This window comes from Rhinolophus ferrumequinum, chromosome 9 (assembly GCF_004115265.2).
Source record: "Rhinolophus ferrumequinum isolate MPI-CBG mRhiFer1 chromosome 9, mRhiFer1_v1.p, whole genome shotgun sequence".
NCBI classification, from domain to species: Eukaryota; Metazoa; Chordata; class Mammalia; order Chiroptera; family Rhinolophidae; genus Rhinolophus; species Rhinolophus ferrumequinum.
The window spans coordinates 70,153,155-70,179,789 of NC_046292.1; the positions used below are offsets into that span (position 1 = coordinate 70,153,155).

Here is a 26,635-nt window from a genome sequence, read left to right on the forward strand (position 1 = left end):
GTTAATGAAATAGGGGTTGGCAGAGACTATATTGTGAGCATCTCTGTAGTTGCTAGGGAGATATACACGTACAGGCTAAACCAGTGTGAGTATCCCTCCGTCTCACCTTTTTTCTCTTTCGCACATACAACACATAGACAACATGTTCACTCTGGGCACAACAGCTTCACTACAAGCTCAGGTCATTGACTAAATTGTTTCCTAGGAATACTCAGTAATGAGTAATAATCAAAAGAAAACAACCAAGAGATCCATACAACAAATCTATAAGAAAAAGGAGGAAAGGAATAGAAAAAGCAAATGTCAGATAAATAAATTTTCCAGAAAACTGTTGCCACGAGGCAGACCAAACATATTGCTATGAATTCAAAGGACTTAATTAAACAGTTTAAAATAAGACCTCAAAGCAGAGGAAATGATGACAAGACAACAGAATAAAATGTAAAATAAGCTAGCAGAACTCAGAAAGGAAGAAAAGGAAAAGTCCTAGAAATTAAACCCCCATTATAAATACGGGGGGGACACATGGGGGCAGGCAAAGATAACACAGTAAAACTTATGAGGACCAAGTTGAGAAAAGTGAGCAAAGTGAAACGGAAATTGAAAAAATAAAAAGAAATTTGAGATAAAATTACAGCTATAAAAGACAAATGATATTCAGCATGTCCATATGATAGGGAATGGAAAAAGTGGAAAAGAAAAAAAACATATTCAAAGTAGAATTCAAGGAAACTTCACATAAGTGAAAGAACACTTTAATCTACAGACTGAAAGGACACACAGTGTCTTAAGAAAACGAACATAGAATGATCTCTGTGACATATCCCATTGAATTTTACTGGACTTCCAAAAATAAATAATTCTTTGAGAATCAGGCAAAAAGACACCTTTAAGGGGAATTAAATCAGATTTGACTCAGATTTTGCCATAGCCATATTCAATGGTAGATAACAGTGGTGTGACGCCAGCAAAGTCTTTAATAAAGGAAATGTAACTTGCTTGTCTCCCAATTTTGTCATTTGTAAAAAGGGATGTGAATAGCACTTGACTTATAACATTATTATGAGGTATAATGAGTATAGATAAGCTGTGATCTAATAAGTGCTCAATAATTGCAATTATTATTTTACATAGCCAAACTTTCATTCAAGTAAATAGGCATCAAATATTTTTGAACATAAAAGGATCAGAAAATATAACACCCATTAGCATTCTTAGAGAATGAAATTTCAGGCAACCAAGAGATGAAGGTAGAAACTAAACATGGTAGCCAGTTGAAATGTAGGACTGGGATGAAAACAACCCTGGGGAATCTATTTCATAATAATTGTTAATACAAATATCTGATACTTCCTAGACGCTGGCTATGTATCAGGCACTGTCCTAGTGCTATACATTTATTATTATGACAACAACCCTGCTATACTCATAGATCCTATTGTATTCATTGTAAAAATACAGAAATGGAAATATTTGTTAAGTAACTTGCTCAAGGTCACACAGCTACAAAATGATAACGCCAAGATTCCAACCTAGGCAGTCTGGTTCCAGAGCTAATTCTCTTGAGCACTATTCTATATTGTTCAGAATGTTAATATTACAAATTATACCAGTAAAAGTAATAAAATTAACAAAAACCAAGAAGAGGAAATGTAAGAAGATGGTTGGTGGCAAAAAGATGTTGATATCATTATTTTTAATATCCAAAGTCAACAGAAAATATTTACATCTAATGTATCAAATAATAGAGAAACAGTATATTCAAAAGTATAGAGATGATTACTAGAAGAACTAATAGTAATAATGATTAAAATAGGTGGAGTAAAGGAGATGGGATGAATGGAAGTATAATAATTTTATCATTGCTTGTAGTGGGGAATAAAAAGATATGGTCTAAAGAAATAGGGAATAAAGTACACTTTTAAAAGTTATAGTATAAAGCTAACCACTAGAGGAGCTAAAAACATTTGAATACAAACCTTCCTAAGTTATCAGAAGGAAAATGCATAAAACGAATTAAAGAAATATATACCCTCTAGAGAATGAAATAATATGAACCCTTAAAAACAGAAAATAGGTCACAAAATGTGATACAGAACTCAGTCATATCTATAAATGTCAATGGGATAAGTTCACCTATTGAAAGAAAAAATATCCTCAGAAAACAGATAGTGTCAAAGAAGTTGAAAATAAAAGATGGTACACATATATCAGCCAAATGCAAGGGAAAAAAAAAATAAGTCACAGTCTTATACCAGATGAAGGTGAATTCAGGGGGTCGGGGTTAAGGGTGGAAGCATTAAATAAGGCCAAAAAATAAATAAAAGGCTCTCTATAATTATAAAACATACAATCCACAAAGAAGTCATGAATTTCTATAAAGCAAATAAAGTAGCATTAAAATTTATTAAGTGAAATCTATAAGAAATAGAAAAAGAAATAAACACAAAGGCATTAGAAGTAGAAGACCCTAATTCACTTTTCTTAGTTCATGGCAGATAAAGAATTTTCTAGAAAAAGGATATAAAAGAGCTAAATAACCTGACTAATAAGGTAGGTCTAATTGCTCTGAGAACAGAGAATAAACTTTCCAAATGCCCGTGGAAACTTTACAAAGTTATACCCAAAACTCAATACATTCCACTTAGTAAAATTGGCAGAAACAATGTTTTCCAATCACAGTATAATAACACTTGAAATTAACAGAGCTCTATCTGGAATATTTTAAATAGTCTTTTAATTCTTGAGTCAAAGAGAAAGTGAAAGTTAAAATTTTAAGTATCTAGGAAATATCAATGATATATTTTTTAAAAATGTATCAGAAACTAAAGATAAACATAAAAATAAAATTGAAGAACTGTTTAGAGAAGAATGTAAAGTCTAAGTTACATTAACAAATGGCAAAGAACAAAACAGATGAATTAAAAATTCAAGAAATTAGAAAAAATCTAAAGAAAGCAGAAAGAATGAATTAATCAATATAAAATAAAAACAAAAGGCTATGTTCCTGTAGCTGAGAGAATTCCTCTGATCTTCATCTTCCAATGTCTGCTTTAGATCTTCTTGATCTTTTCTGGTTTCTGCAATTACCTTTTGTTTGCTTTTTCCTAGAATTCTCCATCTGGTTCCCTCAGTCCGATGACATCATGCTGTTCACAGATCAATCTTGCCCAGCTCTGGCTCTTGGGATCTTACAAACTATCAGAGGGCCAATGCTGGGCTTCCTCTTTTGTGGGATACGAAGTCAAAATAATTTCTCGAAGCCTTCATTTTGGGGGCTTAAATTTTTCCATGATCCCAAGGACACAGCCAAAACACGGTGGATTCTGGTAGGTACTCAATACTTGGAGATGGCAACACAGGCTCCTCAGAGGTGCCCACTGGGACCCCTCCGAAAACTTCCTACAGTTTGCTGTGAGAATCAGGATGGCGCTGATAGAGATCAAGAGTCCTGCCCATGTGTAAAGGTCAGTGCCAACACCTTGGAGCAATTGCCTTCAGCTAACTGAGAAGTTCCCGCGTGAGCCCTCAGCCGTGCCAGCTTTCTCCTTCAGACCTGGCCGCAACCAAAAATATCAGGTTTTACCTTCAGAAGAGGAGCAGAACAATAGTTTTCAGACTCGTTTTTTGGTGGGGAAAGTGCAACCACACAGGGAGATGGTCAATACTTTCTTCCCCAGGTCAATTTCTGGAGATTTTTAGGAAATACAGAACTACCTGTTTGGTATCCCTGCTTGGTAACAGATGGCCATCAATTTCGTTGGCATGTTTCCTCACTGAGGCAAGGTGGTGGCAGTTATGAGGCCTTACTCAGGAGTGGGAGTAAAACCTCCTGCAGGTATAGTTTAGGGTTTCTAAGGAATTAAGATTGTAGAGACCACATCCTTTGACCAAAAAGGAATAAGAAATCAACAATAAAAATAAAGTAAAAATAAACACAGGCATGTTTGGAAACTAAAAAGCACATTCCTAACTAATTTGTGGTTAAAGGAGAAATCAGATTGGAAATGCAGAAAATCTAGAACGGTACAACAAAGGTATGCACATCAAAACGTGTGGTATGCAGCTAAAGCAGTTCTCAGAGGGAAAATTTTCAGCTTTAAATGCAATGATGAGAAAACAAGACAATATAAAGAGTAAGCACTCAACTAAAAAGGCTTTTGAAAAACCCATTGTTATGATAACAATAACAGAATAAACCCTCAAAAGAGGTTAAAAAAATGCAGAAATTAATGCAAAAAAGATCAACAATACCAAAAGCTAGTACTTTGAAAACTTGAACAAAAGAGATAAACCTTTAGCAAGACTGATCATGAGAAAAAAGAGGAGGAGGCAGAAATAAAGATTAGAAAAGAAAAGGGTAGTGATAGTGAATAATATAAACAAATCTATGGCAATACATTTGAAATGAACATTATTTCTAGAAAAATGTAAATAATAAAAAATGCTAAAAGAAGCAACAGAAAATCTGAGTAAGACTAATAAACGTTTTTTAAAAATTGAATCAGTAATGAAAAATCAGTAACGAAAAATATCAGGTGAAGGTACAGTCTAGGAGTACCTCAGAGTACCATCCAGGATGTTTCTAAGAGTGGAAAATGGGTAACAACATAAATGTCCATCAAGAGAATGGCTGTATAAATTGTGGTATATTCATACAATGAAATACTATACAGTAATTAAAATGAAAGAACTTGGCTTGTATGTATCAACATGGGAAAATGTTGAAAACATAACGTCAAATGGAAAAAGTTTAGTACCATTTACATGCAGTTTAGTACCATTTATTAAAGTTTAGGAACATGCTATATACTATATATTATGCAACACTATATATTATGGACCCATACCCACATAGTGAAAGTATGAAAACATGGTGGCAAGGACTCACACCAAACTGAAAATGGTGGTTACCTCTGGGGAGGAGAAAGGAAATTATCGAGAAAGATAAAGAGACCTTCAACCGTACTGTAACTTTTTTTTCATTTTAAACATGAAGCAAATATGGCAAAAAGTTAAGATTTGTCACAGACATGGTAGGTACACAGGTGTTTGTCATATTGTTTTCTATATGTTAACATTGTTCTAAGAGCTTTTCATGTACGTATATCTTTTTAATCTTCACAACTTCCCTAGGAAAGAGGTTATTACCATTATCTCCATTTTAGTCATAAAGAAACTGAAGCAAAAGAGGTTAAGAAGAGGCGAAGACAGAGCAGGTTAGTGGAACTGAAATCTGACTAACCCTAATAGTCTGACTCCAGGGCCTGCCTGTGCTCTTAACCATCGAGGTAAAAGAATCAGAATTGCTTATCTTGGAAAGGAACATGCAGAGCAGGTTTAAAAACGGCTGGGTCATGTGCCATCCCCAGTGCTCCAACTAAGGGGCTCTGGTCACCCTCCCTCCCTCGGCACAAGAAATTCAAAGTAGGGCCAGGGGTTCATCTTTCGTTTTCTTAGGCCACATGATCAACTGCTTATAAAAAACACTTGCTGAATGGATGAATGAATCAAGAGCACTCTGGGTTTTTATCCAGAAATAGGGCATTTTATTATGAACAACTTCTGGGACAGAACTCATAGAGCTATCCCCTCCAACTGTCCTGATCTTTGCTTCTGAATCTTGGGAACAGGTTATCCATAACTCTGCCCCAGGTCAAGATTTAAACGTGACTATAATGCAGGGACTCAGCTCCTGCTCCCCACACAAGAACTCAGGGTATGGTGAGGCTAAAAAGGAACAACAACGGAGCCATGGATGGAGGCTCATACCACTATATTATCGCTGGCGGCTGGGTTGCAGATACAGGAAACAGGAGCCGCAATCTGCCGTCCGCTACTCTGCCAACCAACCAGCCACCTTGCCAGCATAGCCACGGCAGTTATATTAGTGGCTAATGGCTAACCGGTAACAGCTGATGGCCACCCAGCCACAGCAGATGGCCATTTACCACCCAAGCCAGCACCTTTCCACGTGAGGCTGAGAGCCTGGAAACTGCTCTCTGGGACTCCGTCCCCACAGTGACCCTTTGCACAGTACCCATCTTCCCATGAACAATCTTGAGACTGTGTATTTCCTTCCTGAGCCTATATTCTCCCTTCCTTCTTTCCTTAAATTCCCAAATCTAACATCATTTATGTTCATGTTATCTTCCCTGGTAGAAAGTCACATGATTTGAAGGCAGAGACACTGCCATATTCACCTTTGAACGTCCCCTTCCCCTCTAGCACATAGCACAGAGTTTGGTATTTAAGTGTCTGGCAAATGTTTATTAAACATCCACCACAAAGAACATAGTAATTTTGATTTTAAAACTTCACTGAGGATAAAATTAATACTTTTCCATAAAATTAAAAACAAACAAACAAACAAGAGCAAACCAATATCTTATCAGTACACTGGTAAGCAGTGAAGACAAGCCTGGCATTCAGCGACAAGACAAGAAGCGCATTCTTGTTTTGAGCACAGGCCTCGAGCCAACCCTGCATCAAAGAGGCAGTCACACACAACAGGCTCTTCCACTTGTGGCTTCCATCACAAACCCAAAGCAAATTTCCTTCATGCTGGTATAAAAAGGATGGTTGACCACACACAGTTTTGTTTCTCAAGCAGGGCCATACACACAAACTATAACCACTGTCAGTAATCCGATCTTCTAACCAAAAAGACAGAGATTATAAAGAACGTTCGACTTTACAGGAGGAAACTCAGCAGACAACATCAAAAGTTTTTCCAGCCCTAAGATTTTATTACTACGATTTTTACTATACCCGCTCCTTTGCTTGCACATACCTCATTGTACCAGAAGATGGCACTCCTGAGCTACATTTTTACAAAATCCATCCAAGCTGAAGGAATAATTTCATCAACTATGGAAACTGTACCACAATGGGCAATAACGATGAACAGATGCGTACCTAGTTTTTAAATAATTTGCTAAGATCCGTGTTCTAAAAATGTATTCGGACAATGTGATCAATTTCTCATTACTTAGGAAAAAACAGAAGAGTTGGGTTCTTAATGTTTGAACATTCTCCACGCCTCTAGTCAGTATCCTCTCCCATGCCCTATTCAGCTATTTAAAATCTCCACCATCTCTGCATCTCACTGTGTCTTCAATTTCTCATTCTTTCTCCTGACTTCTTTCCCTCGGCCATTAACAATGGTGCTCATCACACTCTCTTTTCCTCTCCCTACACACACACACACACACACACACACACACACACACACACTCCACTTTTCCCTTTCCTTTTGTTATAATGTCTCTAATTTATTTTAAACTTCTTCCGCGTACAGTGTGATGCATGTGTGTGCGTGCAGGTGAGTTCGTAGTCCAATGCCTCTAATATCCTAATCAGGAATGCAGGAATGTACAGGTGCTCGGCTAGACTTCCAATAAGGTAACAAGAAAACCCCTGCTCCATATCTTGATCAAAATTGATCCATTTCTGAGATTTTTGTTAATTAGCAAATTAGGATTTTATTGGTGAAAACTGTGGCTTATTAAATAGCATGGCAATGTTAGAAATGGGCAATTGGTGAAATTAAAGATATTTAAGATATGTGAATTGGCTAAAATACGGTGAGATATTCCCTATCTTTTCACAGAGAGGGTATAAAAACTATAACCTTTGAAGCTATAACCTTTATCTTTAGGGAGGTACCCAGGGTAATTGTTTTAAAACAGAGACTCTCAAGCTTTAGGGAGTTTCAGATCTCCCGGAGGTCTTGTTAAAACACACGGTGCTGAACCTCTGTCTCACAGTTTCTGACTCTTTCGGTTTTAGGTAGGGCTGAAAATTTGCATCTGTAGGAAGTTGATACCAATACCGCTGCTCAGAGACCACATTTTGAGAATCACCGCTTCAGAATTTCTAATCATAAGGGTAACAAGCCTCTGAAGAATCACTGCTTCTGCCCCTAGTAAATCTTTCATGCAAGTTAACAGAGCACCCAAAAGGACAGAGTTAGAACTTGAATGAGTTTACAGACGGATGATATGAAGTGTTTTGTGTTATGTGCTAAATAAATGCCTGTATGTGTAGCAGAAATCATTTTCATTTTAACATAGTAATAAAGTTGTGTGGGAGTAGTTAATACTCACTTAAACATTATCATTGGCTACCATTATCTTCAAAATAGAATCTAGGAGCATGTGTGACCAAAGGAGATTATTTTAAAATAATTTCCAACCAAAAGGTAGAAGCAACCCAAGGGTCCATCAACGGATGAACAGATAAACAAAATGTGGTATATACATACAATGGAACATTATTCAATCTTAAAAAGTAAGGAAATTCTAACACATGTTACAATATGGATGAAACTTCGGGACATAATGTAAGTGAAATAAGCCAGTCACAAAAAAGACAAACAACACTGTGTGATTCCCCTTTTGAGGTTTCTAGAGTAATCAAACTCATAGAAACAGAAAGTAGAAGGGTGGATGCCAGGTCCTGGACTGGGGAGGGAAAATGGGAAGTTGTTTAATGGGTACAGAGTCTCAGTTTTGCAAGATAAAAACGTTATGGAGACTGGCTGCACACAATGTGAATATACCTAACAGTGCTAACTGTACACTAAAAATGATTAAGATGCACTATGGAAAACAGTATGGAGGTTTCTCAAAAAACTAAAAACAGAACGACCATATGAGCCAGCAATCCACTTCTGGGTATTTATCCAAAGAAAATAAAAACACTAACTCAAAAAGATATACGCACTCCCGTGTTCACTGCAGCACTATTTACAATAGCCAAGATTCTGGTTTTTTGTTTTGTTTTGTTTGTTTTTCGCTAAATCTAGCAACAGTACTCCCAGTCTCAATTATGTGCTTCTTGTTTATTTTTCCGTATTCTCTACTAGTCTGTAAGCATCTTCAGGGCAGGGACACGTCTTATCTTGTATCTCCAGGTCCCAGCACAGGGCTAGTGTGGGGACAGAGCCCCAGAAAGCAGTTTCCAGGCTCTCGGCCTCACATAGAAAGGTGCTGGCTCAGGTAGTAAATGGCCATCGACTGCGATCAAATGGCCATCAGCTGTGGCTAGCTGGCCGTCAGCTGTAACCAGTGAGCCATTGGGCAATAATATAACTGCCGTGGCTAGGCTAGCAGAAAAAGGGGGCTAGCAAGAAGATGGTGGCTGAGCCTGCAAGTGGAGCAGTGAGGGTTGAGAATTGTGTGGCTCCTGTTTCCTGTGTCTCCAACCCAGCCACCAGCGAGAAAATAGTGGTGTGACTCCCCTACCTATGGCTCTGTGGGTGTTCCTTTTTGGCCTCACCATGTCCTGCGTTCTTATGTGGAGAGCTGAGACCTTGCAGGCCACCCTGCACGACAGCTAGCAAGCACATAACTAAAATAACACGGTGTTTGACTGCTGGCTTGTTTCTTTGAAACTGGCTTTAACCCTTAGTCTCTTTATTGCTTCTCAGGAATGATGCAAATGACAACGACACCTAACCTCTCTCAGGATCACGGTGACCACCACATGATTTAAGATGCAGCATAACAGCCAGGCCACCAGAAAGGCTGTTATCATTTAACCAGTCAGGTTACCCTTAGAATAAAGCTTATGGATATTAAGATTGGAAATAAACTTGTTCAGTAAGTATTTTTCTGTAAACTCACAAAGAAAAGATAGGTAAGCTAACTCAAGTTGGCATAAAGGCAGACTATACTTTTCTTCAGAGGAAAACATTAAGCTCGTACTTTGAAAACACTGTTTTCCAATTGGATTGGTTCCGTATATTTTAAAAATATAGGATGAGCACAAAATGAACCTCTGGAGTCAAATTATTGATCATAAGCAAATGCAAAAAGTAAACAAAATTGTTAGTTATGTATTGCTATCTAACTGAAAACATGGTTCTAAATATCTTAAATTTAGTGTAGGCGAAGACAGTTGTTTTAAAACAAACTATTGTCTCTCGAAATTAAATCCTAAAAGAGACTGTAATAAAATTGAGAGGCTCTTTCATCTTTAAACGCTTCCATTTTAAAGCTCCTGCTCATATAATTGTCACAGAGGTTCACCAGAATGGCACAGAGAGTGAGTGATTCCTTGATTAGTGCCCAGGTAGAATGTCACTCTCGATCATGGAGGAGCATGCCAGAAATATCAATATTAAACAATGCTGTCCCGAAAAATGTAGAGAAGGAAAATTTCTCTAACTCTCCCACTTTTTTTCTTTTTTAACGAACCCAGCAAATTACAGAGCCAAACTGTACAAAATTTCTTTATGATTAGGCTCCAAATAGGACTTGCTGAAATAATTAGTGAATTAGTGATTTCTATGATCAGAGAAAATGTACAGTACAATGAGATATACAACATTATAATTAGGTTGGCAGAAAAAAGAGAAAAGCACAACTGGAAAAAAAATGGATCCCTCCAAGTACATCTAATTAAGGTTAGTTAGTGGTTGCCCTCAGTTTTAGAGAGCTGCCTTTAAACAAAGAGCAGAACACAATTCTCATTCCTTACAACTTCCACAAGTTAAACTTGGCTTCCCAGGGTGCACTGCCTCTACTCCATTTCCCTTCTCCGAAGTTTTAAAAGCCTATTATGCATTTCACTAGAATCAAGTTCTAAATAATGGATGTGACAGTGGAAAGTTTCATACTTTTATTAAAAACTGAAAACAAGAAACGATTCAAGTTGCAAATCAATTTATAATGTGCTAAATTAATCTCAGTTTTGGCTCCTAGCTCCCCAGAAACTTAAATAAATTAAGAATCTCGTTAACTTTATAACATCTTTCAAAAAAAATCATCCATTGATTAGAGAAAACATCTCAGGGAAATAACAGTAATAATCTATAGTGATTTCCAATGTGGAGCAAATAGACGATTACTAAAAGACTAATACACAGAGCACATAATATGAACTACATATCTGATTTGTTCCACCTTCTAAGATTTTTTTTTTCAGTAAAAGGACAAAGAGAAAAATATATTAATTTACAGGCAGCCAAAAGACCCAATGACTAATGCATGATTCTGGGAATTCTCAGATCTAATGTTAATCAGCATCTTGCTCTTTGGGATAAAAGTACTAAGGCAAGCCTGGCTTATAATTAGGAGAAAGACGCTCCTCAGTGCCTTTCCAAATTCCTTCTATAAGGCCTGGCAGAAGTTCTCTTCTATGAAGACTTTCTCTCCTACCCACTGTGATCTCTCTTTCACTGAAGCCATCTTTCTTTAAACTTTTGTAATACAACTATTTGTAGTACAAACTAAATAATTTTAACCTGATGTGATGGCCTTTGGATATGTCAACTTGAGTAGGCTACAATCCACAGTTAAAGAAGCAAACAATAATCTAGGTGTTGCTATGAAGGGATTAGTCCACAAGCAATTGACTTCAAGAGAGATTATCCTAGATAATCTGGGTGGGCCTGATTCAATTAGTTGAAGGGCCTGAAGAGAATTGCTGAGACTTCCCTGATGAAGAAATTCCACCTGTGGATGGATAGCAGAGTCAGCCCGTGTCCAGAAGTTCCAGACTGTCCTTCTTGGCAGCCTACCACATGGATTTCGCACTTGCCTAACCAGCCCCCACAACTGGGTAAGCCAATTCCTTCTAATAAATCTCACTTTTTTAAATTGAGATATAATTGACATACAGTATAATTGACATTATATTAGTTTCAGGTGTACAACATAATGATTTGATATTTGTATGTAACAGGTGCTTCTCGATTTATGATGGGGTTACATCCCAATAAACCCATCATAAATTGGAAATATCATAAATCAAAAATGTATTTAATACACTTAACCTACCAAACATCATAGTTTAGCCTAGCGTACCTTAAATGTGCTCAGAACACTTACAATAGCCTACAGTTGGGCAAAATCACCTAACACAAAGCCTATTTTTATAATCAAGTGTTTTGAATATTATGTGTATTACTTTCACACCATCATACAATCAATAAATCATAAGTCAAACCATCATAAATTGGGGACCATCTATAATGTGAAATAATCAGCACAATAAGTCATCAACGTCGATCACTATACATAGTTACAAATTTGTTTCTTGTGATAACTTTTAAATCTACTCCCTTAGCAACTTTCAAATATACAATACAGTATTATTAACCGTTTAATACATGAGCTTATTTTATCCTCACAACCACTAGGTGAGACATATAGCATTATTAATCCCCATTTACAGAGGCTAAATAACTTGCCCAAACTTACATAGTGAAGGAATGGCAGAGGTGGAACTCGAACGTGAAGCTCTTTGATTCCGATGCTTATGCTCATAACTACTACCATAGTTAATGACCCCTCACACATATGGAGAGAAAGGGGAAAGGACAGATGTACAGAGGAGAAAGCTATGGAAGCCAAGATAGACTATGACTTTTGAACACAAGTAAACTGCTTATCACACTGTTGATCACCTGCCATCCATAACTCCTAAACAATGATCTCAGCTTGGAGGCAAAGCTCTATATGGGACAGCCACAGTAATCGTCTGGGGACTTTAATTGATAAGAAATGGAAGCAGAATACAATTCTAGCTAATTTAATGCTTATCTTACCAAAACTTGAAAATGATGAAAAAGTTTTCTGAGACTAAAATATATCTTTTTCCTTGGGCCGGCCCAGTGGCTCAGGAGGTTAGAGCTCCATGCTCCTAACTCCGAAGGCTGCCGGTTCGATTCCACGTGGGCCAGTGGGCTCTCAACCACAAGGTTGCCAGTTCAATTCCTCGAGTCCCGTAAGGGATGGTGGGCAGCGCCCCCTACAACTAAGATTGAACATGGCACCTTGAGCTGAGTCCCGTAAGGGATGGTGGGCAGCGCCCCCTACAACTAAGATTGAACATGGCACCTTGAGCTCAGCTCCCGCTGAGCTCCCAGATGGCTCAGTTGGTTGGAGCATGTCCTCTCAACCACAAGGTTGCCAGTTCAATTCCTCGACTCCCGCAAGGGATGGTGGGCTGCGCCCCCTGCAACTAGAAAATGGCAACTGCACCTGGAGCTGAGCTGCGCCCTCCACAACTAGGACTGAAAGGAAAACAACTTGAAGCTGAACGGCACGCTCCACAACTAAGATCGAAAGGACAACAACTTGACTTGGAAAAAAAGGCCTGGAAGTACACACTGTTCCCCAATAAAAGTCCTGTTCCCCTTCCCCAATAAAATCTTTAAAAATAAATAAATAAATAAATAATATATCTTTTTCCTAAGGCTGGCTTAAAAAAAAAATTGTACTTGCTTTGCACTTGGGAATTATGTTCTTGAAACTTACCAGAACTGGTAGCACTAAGATTAGTAGTGCTAATATTGCATAGAAATTATTTGATTAGAACTAAAAAGCAAGGAGAAAACTCTGTTTAAAGTACATATTAAAGCTTTAAAGAGCTAAGAAGATAGTGAGAAATTTGATCAAGATCTGGGAGAGGATAAGATTTGAGAGGTGAGCCTAGATTTTGTGGCTGCGTTTGCCTGGAGATGTGTGCCCTGAAATATAGTCTTAAGGAAGACAAAAATCTAGTCCAGCTCCTACCAAGGTGGTGGCCTTGGTACACCATGCTTAGTGCTGAGACCCTGAAGGGCGGAACCCCAAGAGTAAAAGTGAGCTAAAAAAACCTCAGAGATGTGATTTGACTTTTATAGCCTCTATTTCCCTCAGGCATTTTGCCGATACAGGGCATGTGCAGGGGTCTGAGAACCAGTACTGTATACTGGTAGAGAGCTGACGCTGGGGATAAGAAACCAGCGAGCTTTCACAGGAACCTAAGGGAGCCTCAAGCATACAGCCAGTTACCCTGTTGGGATATTTGCCAAATCCTGAGGGTAAAAATCTCATTGGAAAGTCTTTGAAAAGCAGAGGAGACATTTTGGTAGTCTCACAAGATACAGACTAGAGTTATGAACCTGCCAGAGGAAGAAACCCCAATGGATTCCCAGGCTGTCAGTTAAAATTCCTGGGTGGCTATGTTCTTAGAATGGAGATGAGTCAAAGCAGTTTGAACTTTACTAGAGGTGCAACCCAGAGTCCACGTGGCGTAGCCCCTGATTGGGTTAAGGTAATCAGTTACCATTATATCTTCCTACTAGAGGGAATGGAAACTCTCTCTGCAGGCATTATGTAAAAAATCACAGGGCATGCCAAAAGACAAAATGACGTGACCAAAAACAAGAGATAAACATGAACAATAGAAACAGATCCACAGATGATCCAGATATTGGAGTTATCCAAAAATGATTTTAAAGTAACTATGTTCACGTTCAAGTAAATAAGAAAAAAGGTAGAGAAAATAAGTAAAACAATGGATAATTTCAACAGAGAACAGAAATGTATTTAAGAGAATCAGGAAGACAATATAGCAGTTCCTCAAAAAGTTAAATATAGAATTACCCCATGATTCAGCAATTCCGTTTCTAGGTATATACCCAAAAGAACAGAAAGGGACTCAAACAGATTCTGGCACACCAATGTTCATAGCAACATTATTTACAATAGCCAAAAAGTAGAAACAACTCTATAGCTGACCCTTGAGCAACACGGGTTTGAACTGTGGACCACTTATATGTAGTTTCTAAAAAGCTTTATATATAATGTTAACATGATGTTTGCTTTATGTTTGTTTAATGTTCGCTTTATGTTTGTGTAATGTTTGCTTTTTAGTTCTAATCAAACAATTCCTATGCAGTATTAGTACTATCTTAGTACCACTGATCTTAGTACTACCAGTTTTGGTAAGTTTCAAGAATATAATTTCCAAATGTTCAACTACAAAAGCCAGCTTTAGGTAAAAGATATATTTTAGTCTCAGAAAAGTTTTTCATCACTTTCAAGTTTTAGTAAAATAAAGCATTAAATTATGTTAAAATTATGTTCTGCTTCCATTTCTTATCAATTACAGTGAAATTAAATTAAGGAAGAAATAATGAGGTACTTCAACTATAACTCACTCATAACAGAACATGTAGCATTATGCTTTACATTTTGAAGGTTATCGTATTAATGTTAGATAAAAGCATATCCATTTCATTTTGGCTTAATTTCTTAGAACAGTATTTCTAGTATCATCAGATGTTACAGGTCTTCCTTGGAGGGCTGTGGTGGGGGTGGAATTTTTCCTAATCAAGTATATTTGCTTTCTCTGGAGATGTACAATGCACATTAGTATATGAAAGACCTTGAGAAGTCCTCAGTTAAGTCAGAGATTTATCTTTGTTTAACTCTCTGTTTGCAAATATATCTGACCATTGAATTCTTTTATCCTTGAAATACCTTTTAATGTGCCCTAAGGCACCTACTTTGAGAAAGGTGACATAGAAGGGAAGTAAACATTTCAAATAGTTTTGGTTATTTATATGTTATTATAGTTGATTACATAACTTCTGCTTCTTCTTCATTGAAGGTGAGTTTTGTGGGGGGTTCTGTTAGCTTTATTAAACTTTAACTTTCTTTGTTAGTCTTCGCTGACATAGAGAAGCAGAAAGAGTATGAGCTTCATATAGAGACAGAATTAGGATCAAATTCTGGCTCCACCAACACGCCTGTAAAGTACCCAATACATTGCCCGGCCCCAGAGCTTCCTCCTATCTTAAAATTCCTCAAGGATCTAGAATGGCCATTTGGAATAGACATAAGATTGATAGCTTGAACTTTGATTTGGGATTCTTTTTTACTAATTCCCCTGCTTCCTATACTTTTTATATTAGTAATCTCTCCCTTGCCTAGTTAAAAGACTATAATATTCCTAAGGAATAATTTTTTTTTTTTTTATCCTGACTGATAGAGTACCTACAGTTAAACTGATTTTTATTTTCTTAGAACTTTGGGGGGCCGGCCCGGTGGCTCAGGTGATTGGAGCTCCGTGCTCCTAACTCCGAAGGCTGCCGGTTCGATTCCCACATGGGCCAGTGGGCTCTCAACCACAAGGTTGCCAGTTCAATTCCTCGAGTCCCGCAAGGGATGGTGGGCAGCGCCCCTGCAACTAAGATTGAACACGGCACCTTGAGCTGAGCTGCCGCTGAGCTCCCGGATGGCTCAGTTGGTTAGAGCTCATCCTCTCAACCACAAGGTTGCCAGTTCGACTCCCTCAAGGGATGGAGGGGTGTTGAACACAGCACCTTGAGCTGAGCTGCCGCTGAGCTCCCGGATGGCTTAGTTGGTTAGAGCGCATCCTCTCAACCACAAGGTTGCCAGTTCGACTCCCTCAAGGGATGGAGGGGTGTGCCCCCTGCAACTAGCAACAGCAACTGAACCTGGAGCTGAGCTGCACCCTCCACAACTAAGACTGAAAGGACAACAACTTGACTTGGAAAAAATCCTGGAAGTACACACTGTTCCCCAATAAAGTCCTGTTCCCCTTTCCCAATCTTTAAAAAAAAAAAAACTTTGGAAAGCTCAGGTCTCCCTGTCTTATGTTCCTATAACACTTGCAATTATAATATTTAACTTATTGCAATTATTCATTTTATTCTCTGCTAGACTATAAGTTTGTAAGGTCAGGCTGTCTTATCCCCTACTATATGCACACAACTAGCACCACTGGCCTGTGATCACTCAGTAGTTACAGAATCTTTAATAAGTTATAACAATTGGGATCCCAACAATCATTATTATCAAAAGTATAATTCTCATATGAAATGTTTTCATATTATTTATATCAGAAAATATTAGTAGAAAACAAGGAGTTAAATTTTCTCATCCTCAAACATTTAAAATATAAGTACTATGGAACCATAATTATTACTAGAAATCTTAGATTGGTAAAGCGATTTTCCTGAGATATATCTAATTATTAGGACAGAAATTAAATAAATGCACTTATACGCTTTTTAGATAAATTTCTGGTATTCAAAAATACTCCATTTATTCAAAAGATGTGTTCTGGAAAGGTTGCCTGTCCACAATACTGTCATACTCTAAACATTAAAAAACTCATCTGATTAAACTGACTTCAAGTATATTTGGGGAAAAAAAATTGCTCTTTGTAATAAGGATGCTCTCATACTAGTCTGTATTAAATGTTTAGATTTCTGAATATTAGATTTTTCAAAGTGGGGAATGGTCCTACTTACTTGGTCTTATCAAAATGCTAAGAGGTTCAGCACAACTTGAAGGTCAAATTAACTTACTTTTCGAAAGTAATTATTAGTAAATATTTAAGTAATAAACAATGTGTTATTAATGTAACTTATTAATATAGATTTTTCCATATATTAAGAAATAAACAATACTTACTATTATTTTCTTACAGTCCTTTCCTCTGCAGAGTTCTGTATAGGTGGAGTATTGCACATATATAATCCAGCTTCCAACAAAAACCACCAACCAGGAAAAGAAAAGATATTTCATCCGCACATATGAGAAACGAGCCTATGAGTAAAAAAGCATATAACAATCATTCATTCAGCACCAAGTCAGCATTTATTGTCCTAGAACGTGATTTTTCCCCCCTTCTTGGAAGAACTCAATATATATTCTAGGCTTTCATATTACAATTCCTTAGAACAAAGTGCACTTTCACTGAGTCCAAACAGCACTGGTCTTAGAAAAGGAAGCTCCTTGGTCTTGCCAAGGAAAAAGGGAACAAAATACCCTTTCGAATGTATAACCTTTCAAATACCACCAGCATTGAAAGCTACTTGTTAAACACAAGCACGTGCACCATGCAAGCCTGGGACACTGTCAGATCAGGTAAACAGAGACACAATTCCTGTTTATACACGCTCACACACAACTGTTTCAAATAAGAATCGTGAAGTTCTTCATGGATAATCATGATAAAAATAACTGTATTAAAAAAAAAACAAACAAGAACAGAGAATTTGGCTATTTTTGTAATGTCTCACAGTGAGGTCCAACCAGAATAAGAAATTAAACTCCTATTTCCCTATTGTATACACTAAGGCCTTACGTTCCTCTATTCAACCGACCAAATGCTTCACCTAGTATTCTAGAAAATTGAGAATGTTACTACTATTAAAGGAGAAATGAGTGGAGAAGAAGGTTTAAGATATAAAGAATGCATTACTCTTTGCATGTTAGCTTGTAAAGCTGAATGGCTCTTCTTTGCATTGTTTTCTCCCAGTGCTGTGGTATCTAATTGCAATTTGAGCCAGTTGGTGCCCTTTCTCCATCAGCCTGTCAATAAAAGATTGCTGCCACCAATCTAATGCCAACAGACGTCCCCAACTGGGGTGCAGTAAAAGAAGAAACTTGATTCAGGTGAATAGTTTGCAAACCAGGGGATGCAGCCTCCAGTGGAAATGGAAAGTGTGCTTCCCCTTCACCCAAAGGAGTCTGGCTTATATAGAGAATATGCCCACCCCCGTCCCTGTTGGGTCCATTTTTACACAAATGAGGAATCCAAATTTGCACATTTTGATTGGTCCAAATAGTACTGTCCTGATTGGTAGGAATCTCATGTCCTGATTGGTCATTATGAAGCTGCTCTGATGGGTCAGTAAAGATGCAAATGAGGATATAGCTGTGCAGCTCCAATTGGATGGAGCAGATCTCAGCCCATTCGTCGAAATACAATTCCAGGAACTCCTTCATAAGAGTCCTGCTCAGACAGCAGGACATCAGTGCAGGAGGCTGGCGGCTCAGTCTGCAGCTTTTCCCTGATAAGCAATGTGTGTGAGGCCTCTGTAAACAACGGCTGCTAGATTCTGTTCATAAATTTGGGCCCTGTTAACTACAAGGAGTCCTTTTTGGTAGGTATATTCCTTCTTGGAGTCAACAAACCACATGCACGTATCACACACTTTAATATTCAAAAGTGTCAGTTGGTCAAGATAGTTTGACATTTATTTTTTGAATCTGGAGCTCCAATGGTCTTGTTTTATAAACAATAGAGTTTAGAACTATGGTGAGAAATGAGCAGAATAAATTAAAGATATGTAAACAAAAAACAAAAAGCTAGTTTTGCTTTTACAATCACAAGCTAGTTTCTCACACTGGGCAACAGTAGGATACTGTGAGCACTGTGAGCATACAAAGAAGGCAGAAAGAGATGAAAGAGACATAAAAGTGCACCTGCAGAAGACAATGAGAGCAAAGAAAAGAGAGACTCAGGAAATACTCAATTCTGTTGGCCCTATTTATGGTTTAGATGTCAGTCTTTGTGAGATTAACAGATGGTGAATCCCAGTACCAAAAAGCTTGAGTGCAACACAGCTAAATGATAGGTCTTTGAGCTTTATTATTTTAATTATTTTAATACTATTACAATATAAAAAATGCCTTTAATGCAAGGTGTTTTTGTCTAGTCTAAATTAATCCAGTGAAAAGAAAGTTTAGACAATTCCAAATTAAATCACACAAATGACAATGGGGATATATGCCAAGGGGTTTGTTTGAAAGACATTTAAGATTACTCGGACTTAATAAAAGGTCTGGTCATCAGATAGGAATGGATATGTAATAGTATTATGAGGATTAAATAAGAATAAATGACACAGTATCTATAGAACTAAGCACATTGCTAGGCACATAAAAAATACTCAACAAATGTTAGCTAAATCAATATGCAAGGCACAGAGCAAAAAGCCAATAATGCTGTCATTATGATTTGGCCACCACCTTCTTTTTGAACTTGCCAAAAAGAAACTGAATCTGAATCTGATCAAGCCTTTAGCTCCAACTACCAGTTTACAGGAAATACAGGAGACAGGAACAGAAGTGACACCTAAGTAAGTGACACTATTAGGATATAATCAGTAAACTCTAGGCTGTGGGAAATGCTGCCACACAAGAACCCAGTTTCTTCAAGAAATAACTTACAAGGGGGTAAAGAGAAGATGGAACAACTAAAGATTAAAAATAGTTAAAAAACAAATAATCACAATATGTGGATCTTTTTTGAGTCCTGACTCAAATGAAAAAATATGTGTGCGTGTGGGGGGGGGCGCGAATGACATTTATGAGACAATGAGAATTTGAAGACTGACAGGATACCTGATGATATTAAGGCATTATTTTAATATTTTAGATAGTAATAGTCTGTTTTAATGTTTAAAGAGCCCTAATCTTTTAGAGATAGACATTGAAATATTTATCAATAAAATTATATCCAGAATTTTCTTAACAGTAATATGGGAAGGGAAAAGTATGTGGGGTACGGTTGAAACAAGATTGATATTATATTGTACAATAAGACATACTGCCACACCAGGATATCCCCTTCCCACACATTCAGCAAATATTTATTAATCGTCTACTATGTACCAGGTACTGCCTTAGGCACTTTCAGCACATCTCGGATCAGGGTCAAACACATAATAAGTCCACCATACAAGTACCCTTAAAATAGTTAAAAGTGTCACTTGAAGGACCATAGCATGGCATGATTTTACTTTTAGAAATCTAATCTTATATTAACATTTTACATGATCTTTTTGATATAAGGTTTTAAAACAAGATTAATTTCAATCAGTAAAAAACATCAGGGAAGACCTTACATTATTTTCTTTTTTCCCTCTTCCTGCCTTGCTCCACAGTAGGGATGTATCACCAAGTAAAGGAAAACAAAATAGACCTGGTGAGTAGGGTTCTCACCCAGTGTTCAGGATTTAGTCCTGTCTTACCTTCTATTGGATACCCACCTCAAGAAGTCTAGTGATGTCAACTGCCCTTTAGATTCTCCAACAATAATTTTCTCAGGTTTTTGTACAATGTTCAATAAAACTACCACAAAATGCTTTCAAATGCATAGTAACCTTAACAGGTGTTGGAAATTAAGACTTTTGTGTATTTCTCCCTCCTGTGTATCCAATTTAATAAATGTGAAATAATTTTGCTTTTCTATGTTGTTCAAATGGCTACATTTTTCTATTTTCTCTGGCATATGTTTAAGCTGAAAAACACCCGGTGAACTGGCTTGCCTGCTGAGTTTTCATCATGATACAGAATGCCAAAAATTTGGAGAGGAAGTTAGATTAATGACGTTCCCAGCAGGGCACTGGGCATCACCTCTTGTAGACATAATGACAAAAGTAGTGAAATACATACTTATTCCAGCATGCCATGAAAAATTACTGTGATTTGGGGGTAACGCAAAACAGTACCAGGACCTTCATGTGTCCTTTAATATCTGTAGATCCTGCTACTTCATATTTAAAAATAATGATTGAAGAAAAACAGCCATGAATGACATCTATAGCTATTAACTAATTTTATTTCCCTGTGTGGCACTCACTAAAATGTTTCCAGTGGTCTGTTCTGTACCAATTACCTAGATAATCTAGTCTTTGATTAAGAAATGTAGTTATTGTTTCTGACCTTTTTATTTATGTTGAACTATAGAACCACCTAAAATACTGCCTAACAACACCTCTATTCTGCTGATTTTGTGCCTAGCTACGAATGGTACACTGCTTTATTCTAAATTATTCTGAAAAGCACGATAGGAATTTTGGTAAATATACTGTGGCAGTAATCCTCAACTGGAGTCAATTTTGCCCCCGAGAGGGCACCTGGCAATGTCTGGAGACAATGTTTGTTTCACAACTGAGAAATGCTACTGGAATCTTGGGGGTACAGACCCGAGATGCTGCTAAACATCTTAAAATGCACAGAAAAGCATCCCCTCCACACACACAATAATTATCTGGCCCCAAATGACAGTAGTGCTCAGGCTGACAAACACTGTTAACACAAGGTTACATGATAAAATCAAAACAAAAATGATGGGGTTGAAAGAATCAAATTTATATGACACTATCTTTTTTTTAAATTAATCTTTGAGGCATACATGACTAATTAGAAAAAGATAACATCTGTCTGAAAATAATAGAAGCAGTTCTTTATGACTAAAGTAAATGATTACCAATATTTTATGATAAGTAAAGAAAAATCACTGGAGATCGGAAATACATAAATGATGAAACTAACTTTCTCTACCAAGTCCATTCTAAAGAATAGTGATACTTTTTCTTCTTTTTTTATATCATTTGATCTCATTGTGATAACTTTTTATTTCAAAACAAATCTGAATTGATTTTGTTAAATAATTTTACATTAAGTTTCAAAATAGGCATAAAGAGGCAACACATCAAAGTTTAGCCATTTAAGACTATTTCTTATCTAATTCAGAGTCAACATCTTTCATAAATATATAAAGCACAAAGTCCCATTTATTTTACTCCCAAATACTCCCCACGTGGATATTCTTAATCTTGAGAAGTAGGCTAGAAAAATATGTATCCATTATCTCTCTACTTTTACTCACAAATATTTTACTTAATATATTTAGTGGACTTGAATACTCAGGAAACATAATTGATAACGTTATTACTTGCAAAACTCAAATACAATCATTTCATCATTTCACAGAAAAAGCTAAGACATGTTTGTCCATTTTATTCAGATTTTTCAATTACCAGTTACTCTAAAATAATCTTCAAAAAATTTTTTTCTTCTTGTTATATCGACAACATTGTACCTCGCTGACTTTTACAGCATAGTTAGAAGTAATCTGGCTGAAAAAACTAGAGTTAAAATTATTGACAGATATGACTTTTACCCTTTTCTTTAAATAAATTCCTGATATTTATAGTAATACTTTTGAAAACTATGCTAGCTATGAAAAACAGAAACATGAAGAAACCATTTAATAGGGTAAATATTTCTGTACATCACAAACATGCAGATAAACTTTATTTGGAATAGATCCTATCCCTTCAATTAGAATGCCTCACTGCCAGCTGAAGGGCTACTGGAAAACTATGAAGAAGAATATCTAAAGGTACTGAATTTAAATTATCCCATTAATTTTCACAAACATCAAAAGACAACTATGATAATCAAAGACACATTAAAAAAAGACCTTTTATGCCACTCCAAACAAGGAAAACCTTCCTTAAGTTTATGTAAGTTAAAAACAGTGAAAAGAAAGGTTCTAAAAATGTACATGCTTCCCAGCTTATCTTGAGCATGAAAATGCATTTTAACCACAAAATTTGAGAGAAGAATTCCTTGTCAAAAGGCACTACTAGTCTAGGAGTCAGAGTTTCAGCATTCTTCATCTTTCTAACAGGTGAATTTTTCACATTTATAGGAAGAATCCTAGTAGTTCTCTGATCTAAATTGTAAAGGTTTTATTTGCATGAGCATATTCTGTTTTGATTATGGGAACTCTAGAATTAAAATTCCAACAAGGAGCAGATAATTTTCACATTTTCTCTGAATCCTGGTTTCATGTTTCTTATACTCAGGAGTTGACAGCATCAAAAATGTAAGAATACCTGGGGAATTAGTTGCATGGAGTGATCTAAGCCATTCAGGACTAAAAAAGAAGGCACACAGAAGGCTTCTAGTGAACAAGTAGACACCCAGAACTTGACCGAATAGATGGGAGGGAGGTGTGGCCTCTATTAGCACTCTAAATAAAAGGATCATTGGCGTTTGCAACAGCAGATGAAAAGAACTCGGTCTTTCGGTTCTTCAACATCCCAGTGCCTAAGGACAGGGGTTAAAAAAGCTAAATGTTCCAATATTCTATTACTGTAGAACAAACTACCCCAAAACTTAGTGGCTTACAATAATTTATGTCTTTCATGGCGCTGAGGGTTGACTGGACTCAGCTGGTCAGTATCTCGTTTCTCATGCATTTCTTACCAGGACTGGAGTCATGTGATGAAGGACTGACTGCCTGGTTTGGACATGCAGATGGCTTCTTTATTCACATGTCCAACCTCTCAGCAGGAATTGCTGGAAGAGTTTCGTGTGGCTCTTCAGAGAATGGTGTTCAGGGTAGTAAGGCTTCTTACACAATGATTGCCTTACCCCAGAGCAAGTGTTCTCAGAGACGGAAGCTGCATCATTCCTGCCACACTCTTGGTTACACAAGGCCACATCAGATTGAACGTAGGGGGACATTACGTAAGGGCATGAATACCAGGAGGGGTCATCTTTATACACGAGCTACCACTCCAGGATAGGATTAGCGAAGCAGGCTCTAAGGTATATAGTTTTAAAAGGTTTATGATACATATTATTTTACACTGCTTTCCAAAACACTTGCAACAATTAATATTCACTGGTTTTTCAAATGCACTTCTTTTACTTCCCCAGCATCCAATCCATAGGCAATTACAGTTTCAGTTTCATTTCTTTGACAGTGGCCTCGGCTTTTTTATATACTCTGAATCTTTAGCACTAGATTTGGTAAAAGCTCTAGTTACCTAGACCAGTGGGGCACTAAATAGAGCTGGTGAATGATAACGTCAGGACTTCTAAAATGCAGAATTTCAGGGGTGTATCTGGGAAATTTATTTCAAAGTGATTACAGGACCCAGGAGGGCTAGTTGAATTTTAAAGTACCCTCAAGGCAGGGATGACCTCATCAAATCCAGATATCTTAAGAGCTGCTGTTGTTGATTACTTTAGGCTGGACCTAAAATAACTAGAAGCACAGAGGAATCGAAACAGGACTTCAGGTTATGTGAGTCCAAGGAATTAGAAATATGACCTTACACTGCCCATATCAGTCTCCTGGAGAACAGAGAGATACAGAAGCATTCCTTATTGGAATAAACAAAACCAACATCTCACTATTCTTTTTTCAGTTTGATAGTAAAATGTTCAGTTTTAAAATTAACTATTATTTTACAATAGCCTAAAGACCTGTTTGGAATAGTAAGGTCCTATTTTGAAAATATTACAAATCATGCAAACCAGATGGTCATCTCTAATTTGAGGGTTTCTTGGACAGGTGTTAACCTAAAATTGTCTCCCCATTTCTCTTTTTAATTCCAAAGAAAGCTAAAAACAAAACAGACCCTATAGAAAAATGCTTCCGAGGCAAATGACAGCTATTTCAATCACAGCGATTTTTATTTAGAAGAAAAGGAGCTGACTTATAAAGAAAGTGCACTGAACTGAGACGGTCTCTAAATGAAAATGTTTTTGCTGACATTGTGGAGAGAGAGGCATCTACCATTCTGGCAGTTATTTACTGCAGCTCCAGTACGTAGAGAAATAATAGGCTTCACTTTGCTGTAGGGGAAAAATGCTGAAAAGTAATTACCTAAAAATCCACATGAAAATATACTATTATAGAAATACCTACGGTATTTAGGATAATGAATATCTTGTAAGTCATGTTTGAAGTGACTGTTGCTACCAATCTCTTAACTACAGTAGTTCCCCCTTATCTGGGTTTTGCTTTCTGCTGTTTCAGTTACCCGCAGCCAACCTCGGTCTGAAAATATTAAATGGAAAATTCCAGAAATAAACAATTCATAAGTTTTAAATTGTGTGCCTTTCTGAATAGCGTGATGAAATCTTGCAACATCCCACTCTGTCCCGCCCTGGATGTGAATCTTGTCCAGCATCTCCACACTTTAGATGCGCCCCGTCTTGGTTACCAGATCAATTGCTGTGGTATTGCAGTGCATTGTGTTCAAGTAACCCTTATTTTACTGAAAAATGACCCCACAGCACAAGAGTAGTGATGATGGCAATTTGGATATGCCAAAGAGAAGCCTTAAAGTGCTTCCTTTAAGTGAGAAGGTGGAAGTTCTCAACTTAATAGAAAAGAAAATATAATCCTGTGCTGAGGTTGCTAAAATGGATGGTAAGAACAAATTTTCTACCCATGAAATTGTGAAGAAGGAAAAAGAAATTTCTGCTAGTTTTACTGTTGCAACTCAAATTGCAAAAATTAAGGCCACAGTGCATGATAAGTGCTCAGTTAAGATGAAAAAGCATTACATTGTGAGTGGAAGATATGAACAGAAAATGTCCGCTTCATAGCAATGGGTTCCTCTAGAAAACCCTGAGCCTATACAGAGACTTTAGCAAAAGATCCCCTGAAAGGAGTGACACCAAACCACTTAATACAATACAAGTAAGGGATGGTAACACAGATTCAGGAATGGGTTTCGACTGGAAAATATAAAAATTACTGGAGAGAGAGAGAGAGAGAGAGAGACCACATTCACATAACTTTTATTAAAGTATGTTGTTATCATTGTGCTATTTTATTATTAGTTGTTGCTAACCACTCACTGTGCCTAATCTATAAATTAAACTTTATCATAGGTATGAATGTACAGGAAAAAACAGTACATATAGGATTGGGTACTATCCAAAGTTTCAGGCATCCACTGGGGATCTTGGAATGTATCCCTTGCAGATATGGGGGAATTACTATATGCAGCAAACACTTGTAAGCAGAAAGTACCAGCGGATTTTTAAAATTAAGGTCATGCCCACATAACGATGCTCAGGCTGACGATGGACCGCATATACAATGGTGGTCCCATAAGATTCAAATGAAAAATTCCTATCGCCTAGTGACATCATACCTTCGTAACACAATGTGTTATGTGTTTGTTGTGATGCAGGTGTAAACAAATCTGCGCTACAAGGTGTATAAAAGTATAGTGCATACAATTATGATTAGTACATAACATTTGATAAGTGACTATGTTACTGGTTTATGTATTTATTGTAATACCTTTTATCCTTATTTTAGAGTGTACCCTTTTTACTTACAGAAAAAAGAAGTTTGCTGTAAAACACTGTGCTGTGTTACACCAGCAGCAGCCTCATACATCTCATGCTTACTGCATCTCTTGATTGCATCATTTTCTCTTGTGCTTGATTTGATATCGTGTTGTTTTGTACAGTAACATGCTGTAGGG

The 26,635-nt window shown here is 37.1% G+C and overlaps 1 protein-coding gene across 2 annotated transcripts in view; it reads right to left on the minus strand.

The window, feature by feature from the left end:
• Nucleotides 1–26,635, minus strand: part of DIPK1A (divergent protein kinase domain 1A) — a 90,565-nt gene that overhangs the window by 9,472 nt on the left and 54,458 nt on the right. The window contains exons 1-2 of one of the 2 annotated variants that reach the window (XM_033114158.1): nucleotides 23,604–23,623; nucleotides 17,223–17,357 (exon numbers count right to left, since the gene is read on the minus strand). In XM_033114158.1, the coding sequence (XP_032970049.1) occupies nucleotides 17,223–17,357; nucleotides 23,604–23,618 (150 nt within the window). In that variant the 5' untranslated portion in view covers nucleotides 23,619–23,623. Of the gene's footprint in view, nucleotides 1–17,222; nucleotides 17,358–23,603; nucleotides 23,624–26,635 lie in introns of those variants that run through there. The other variant, XM_033114157.1, reaches the window with a different exon arrangement.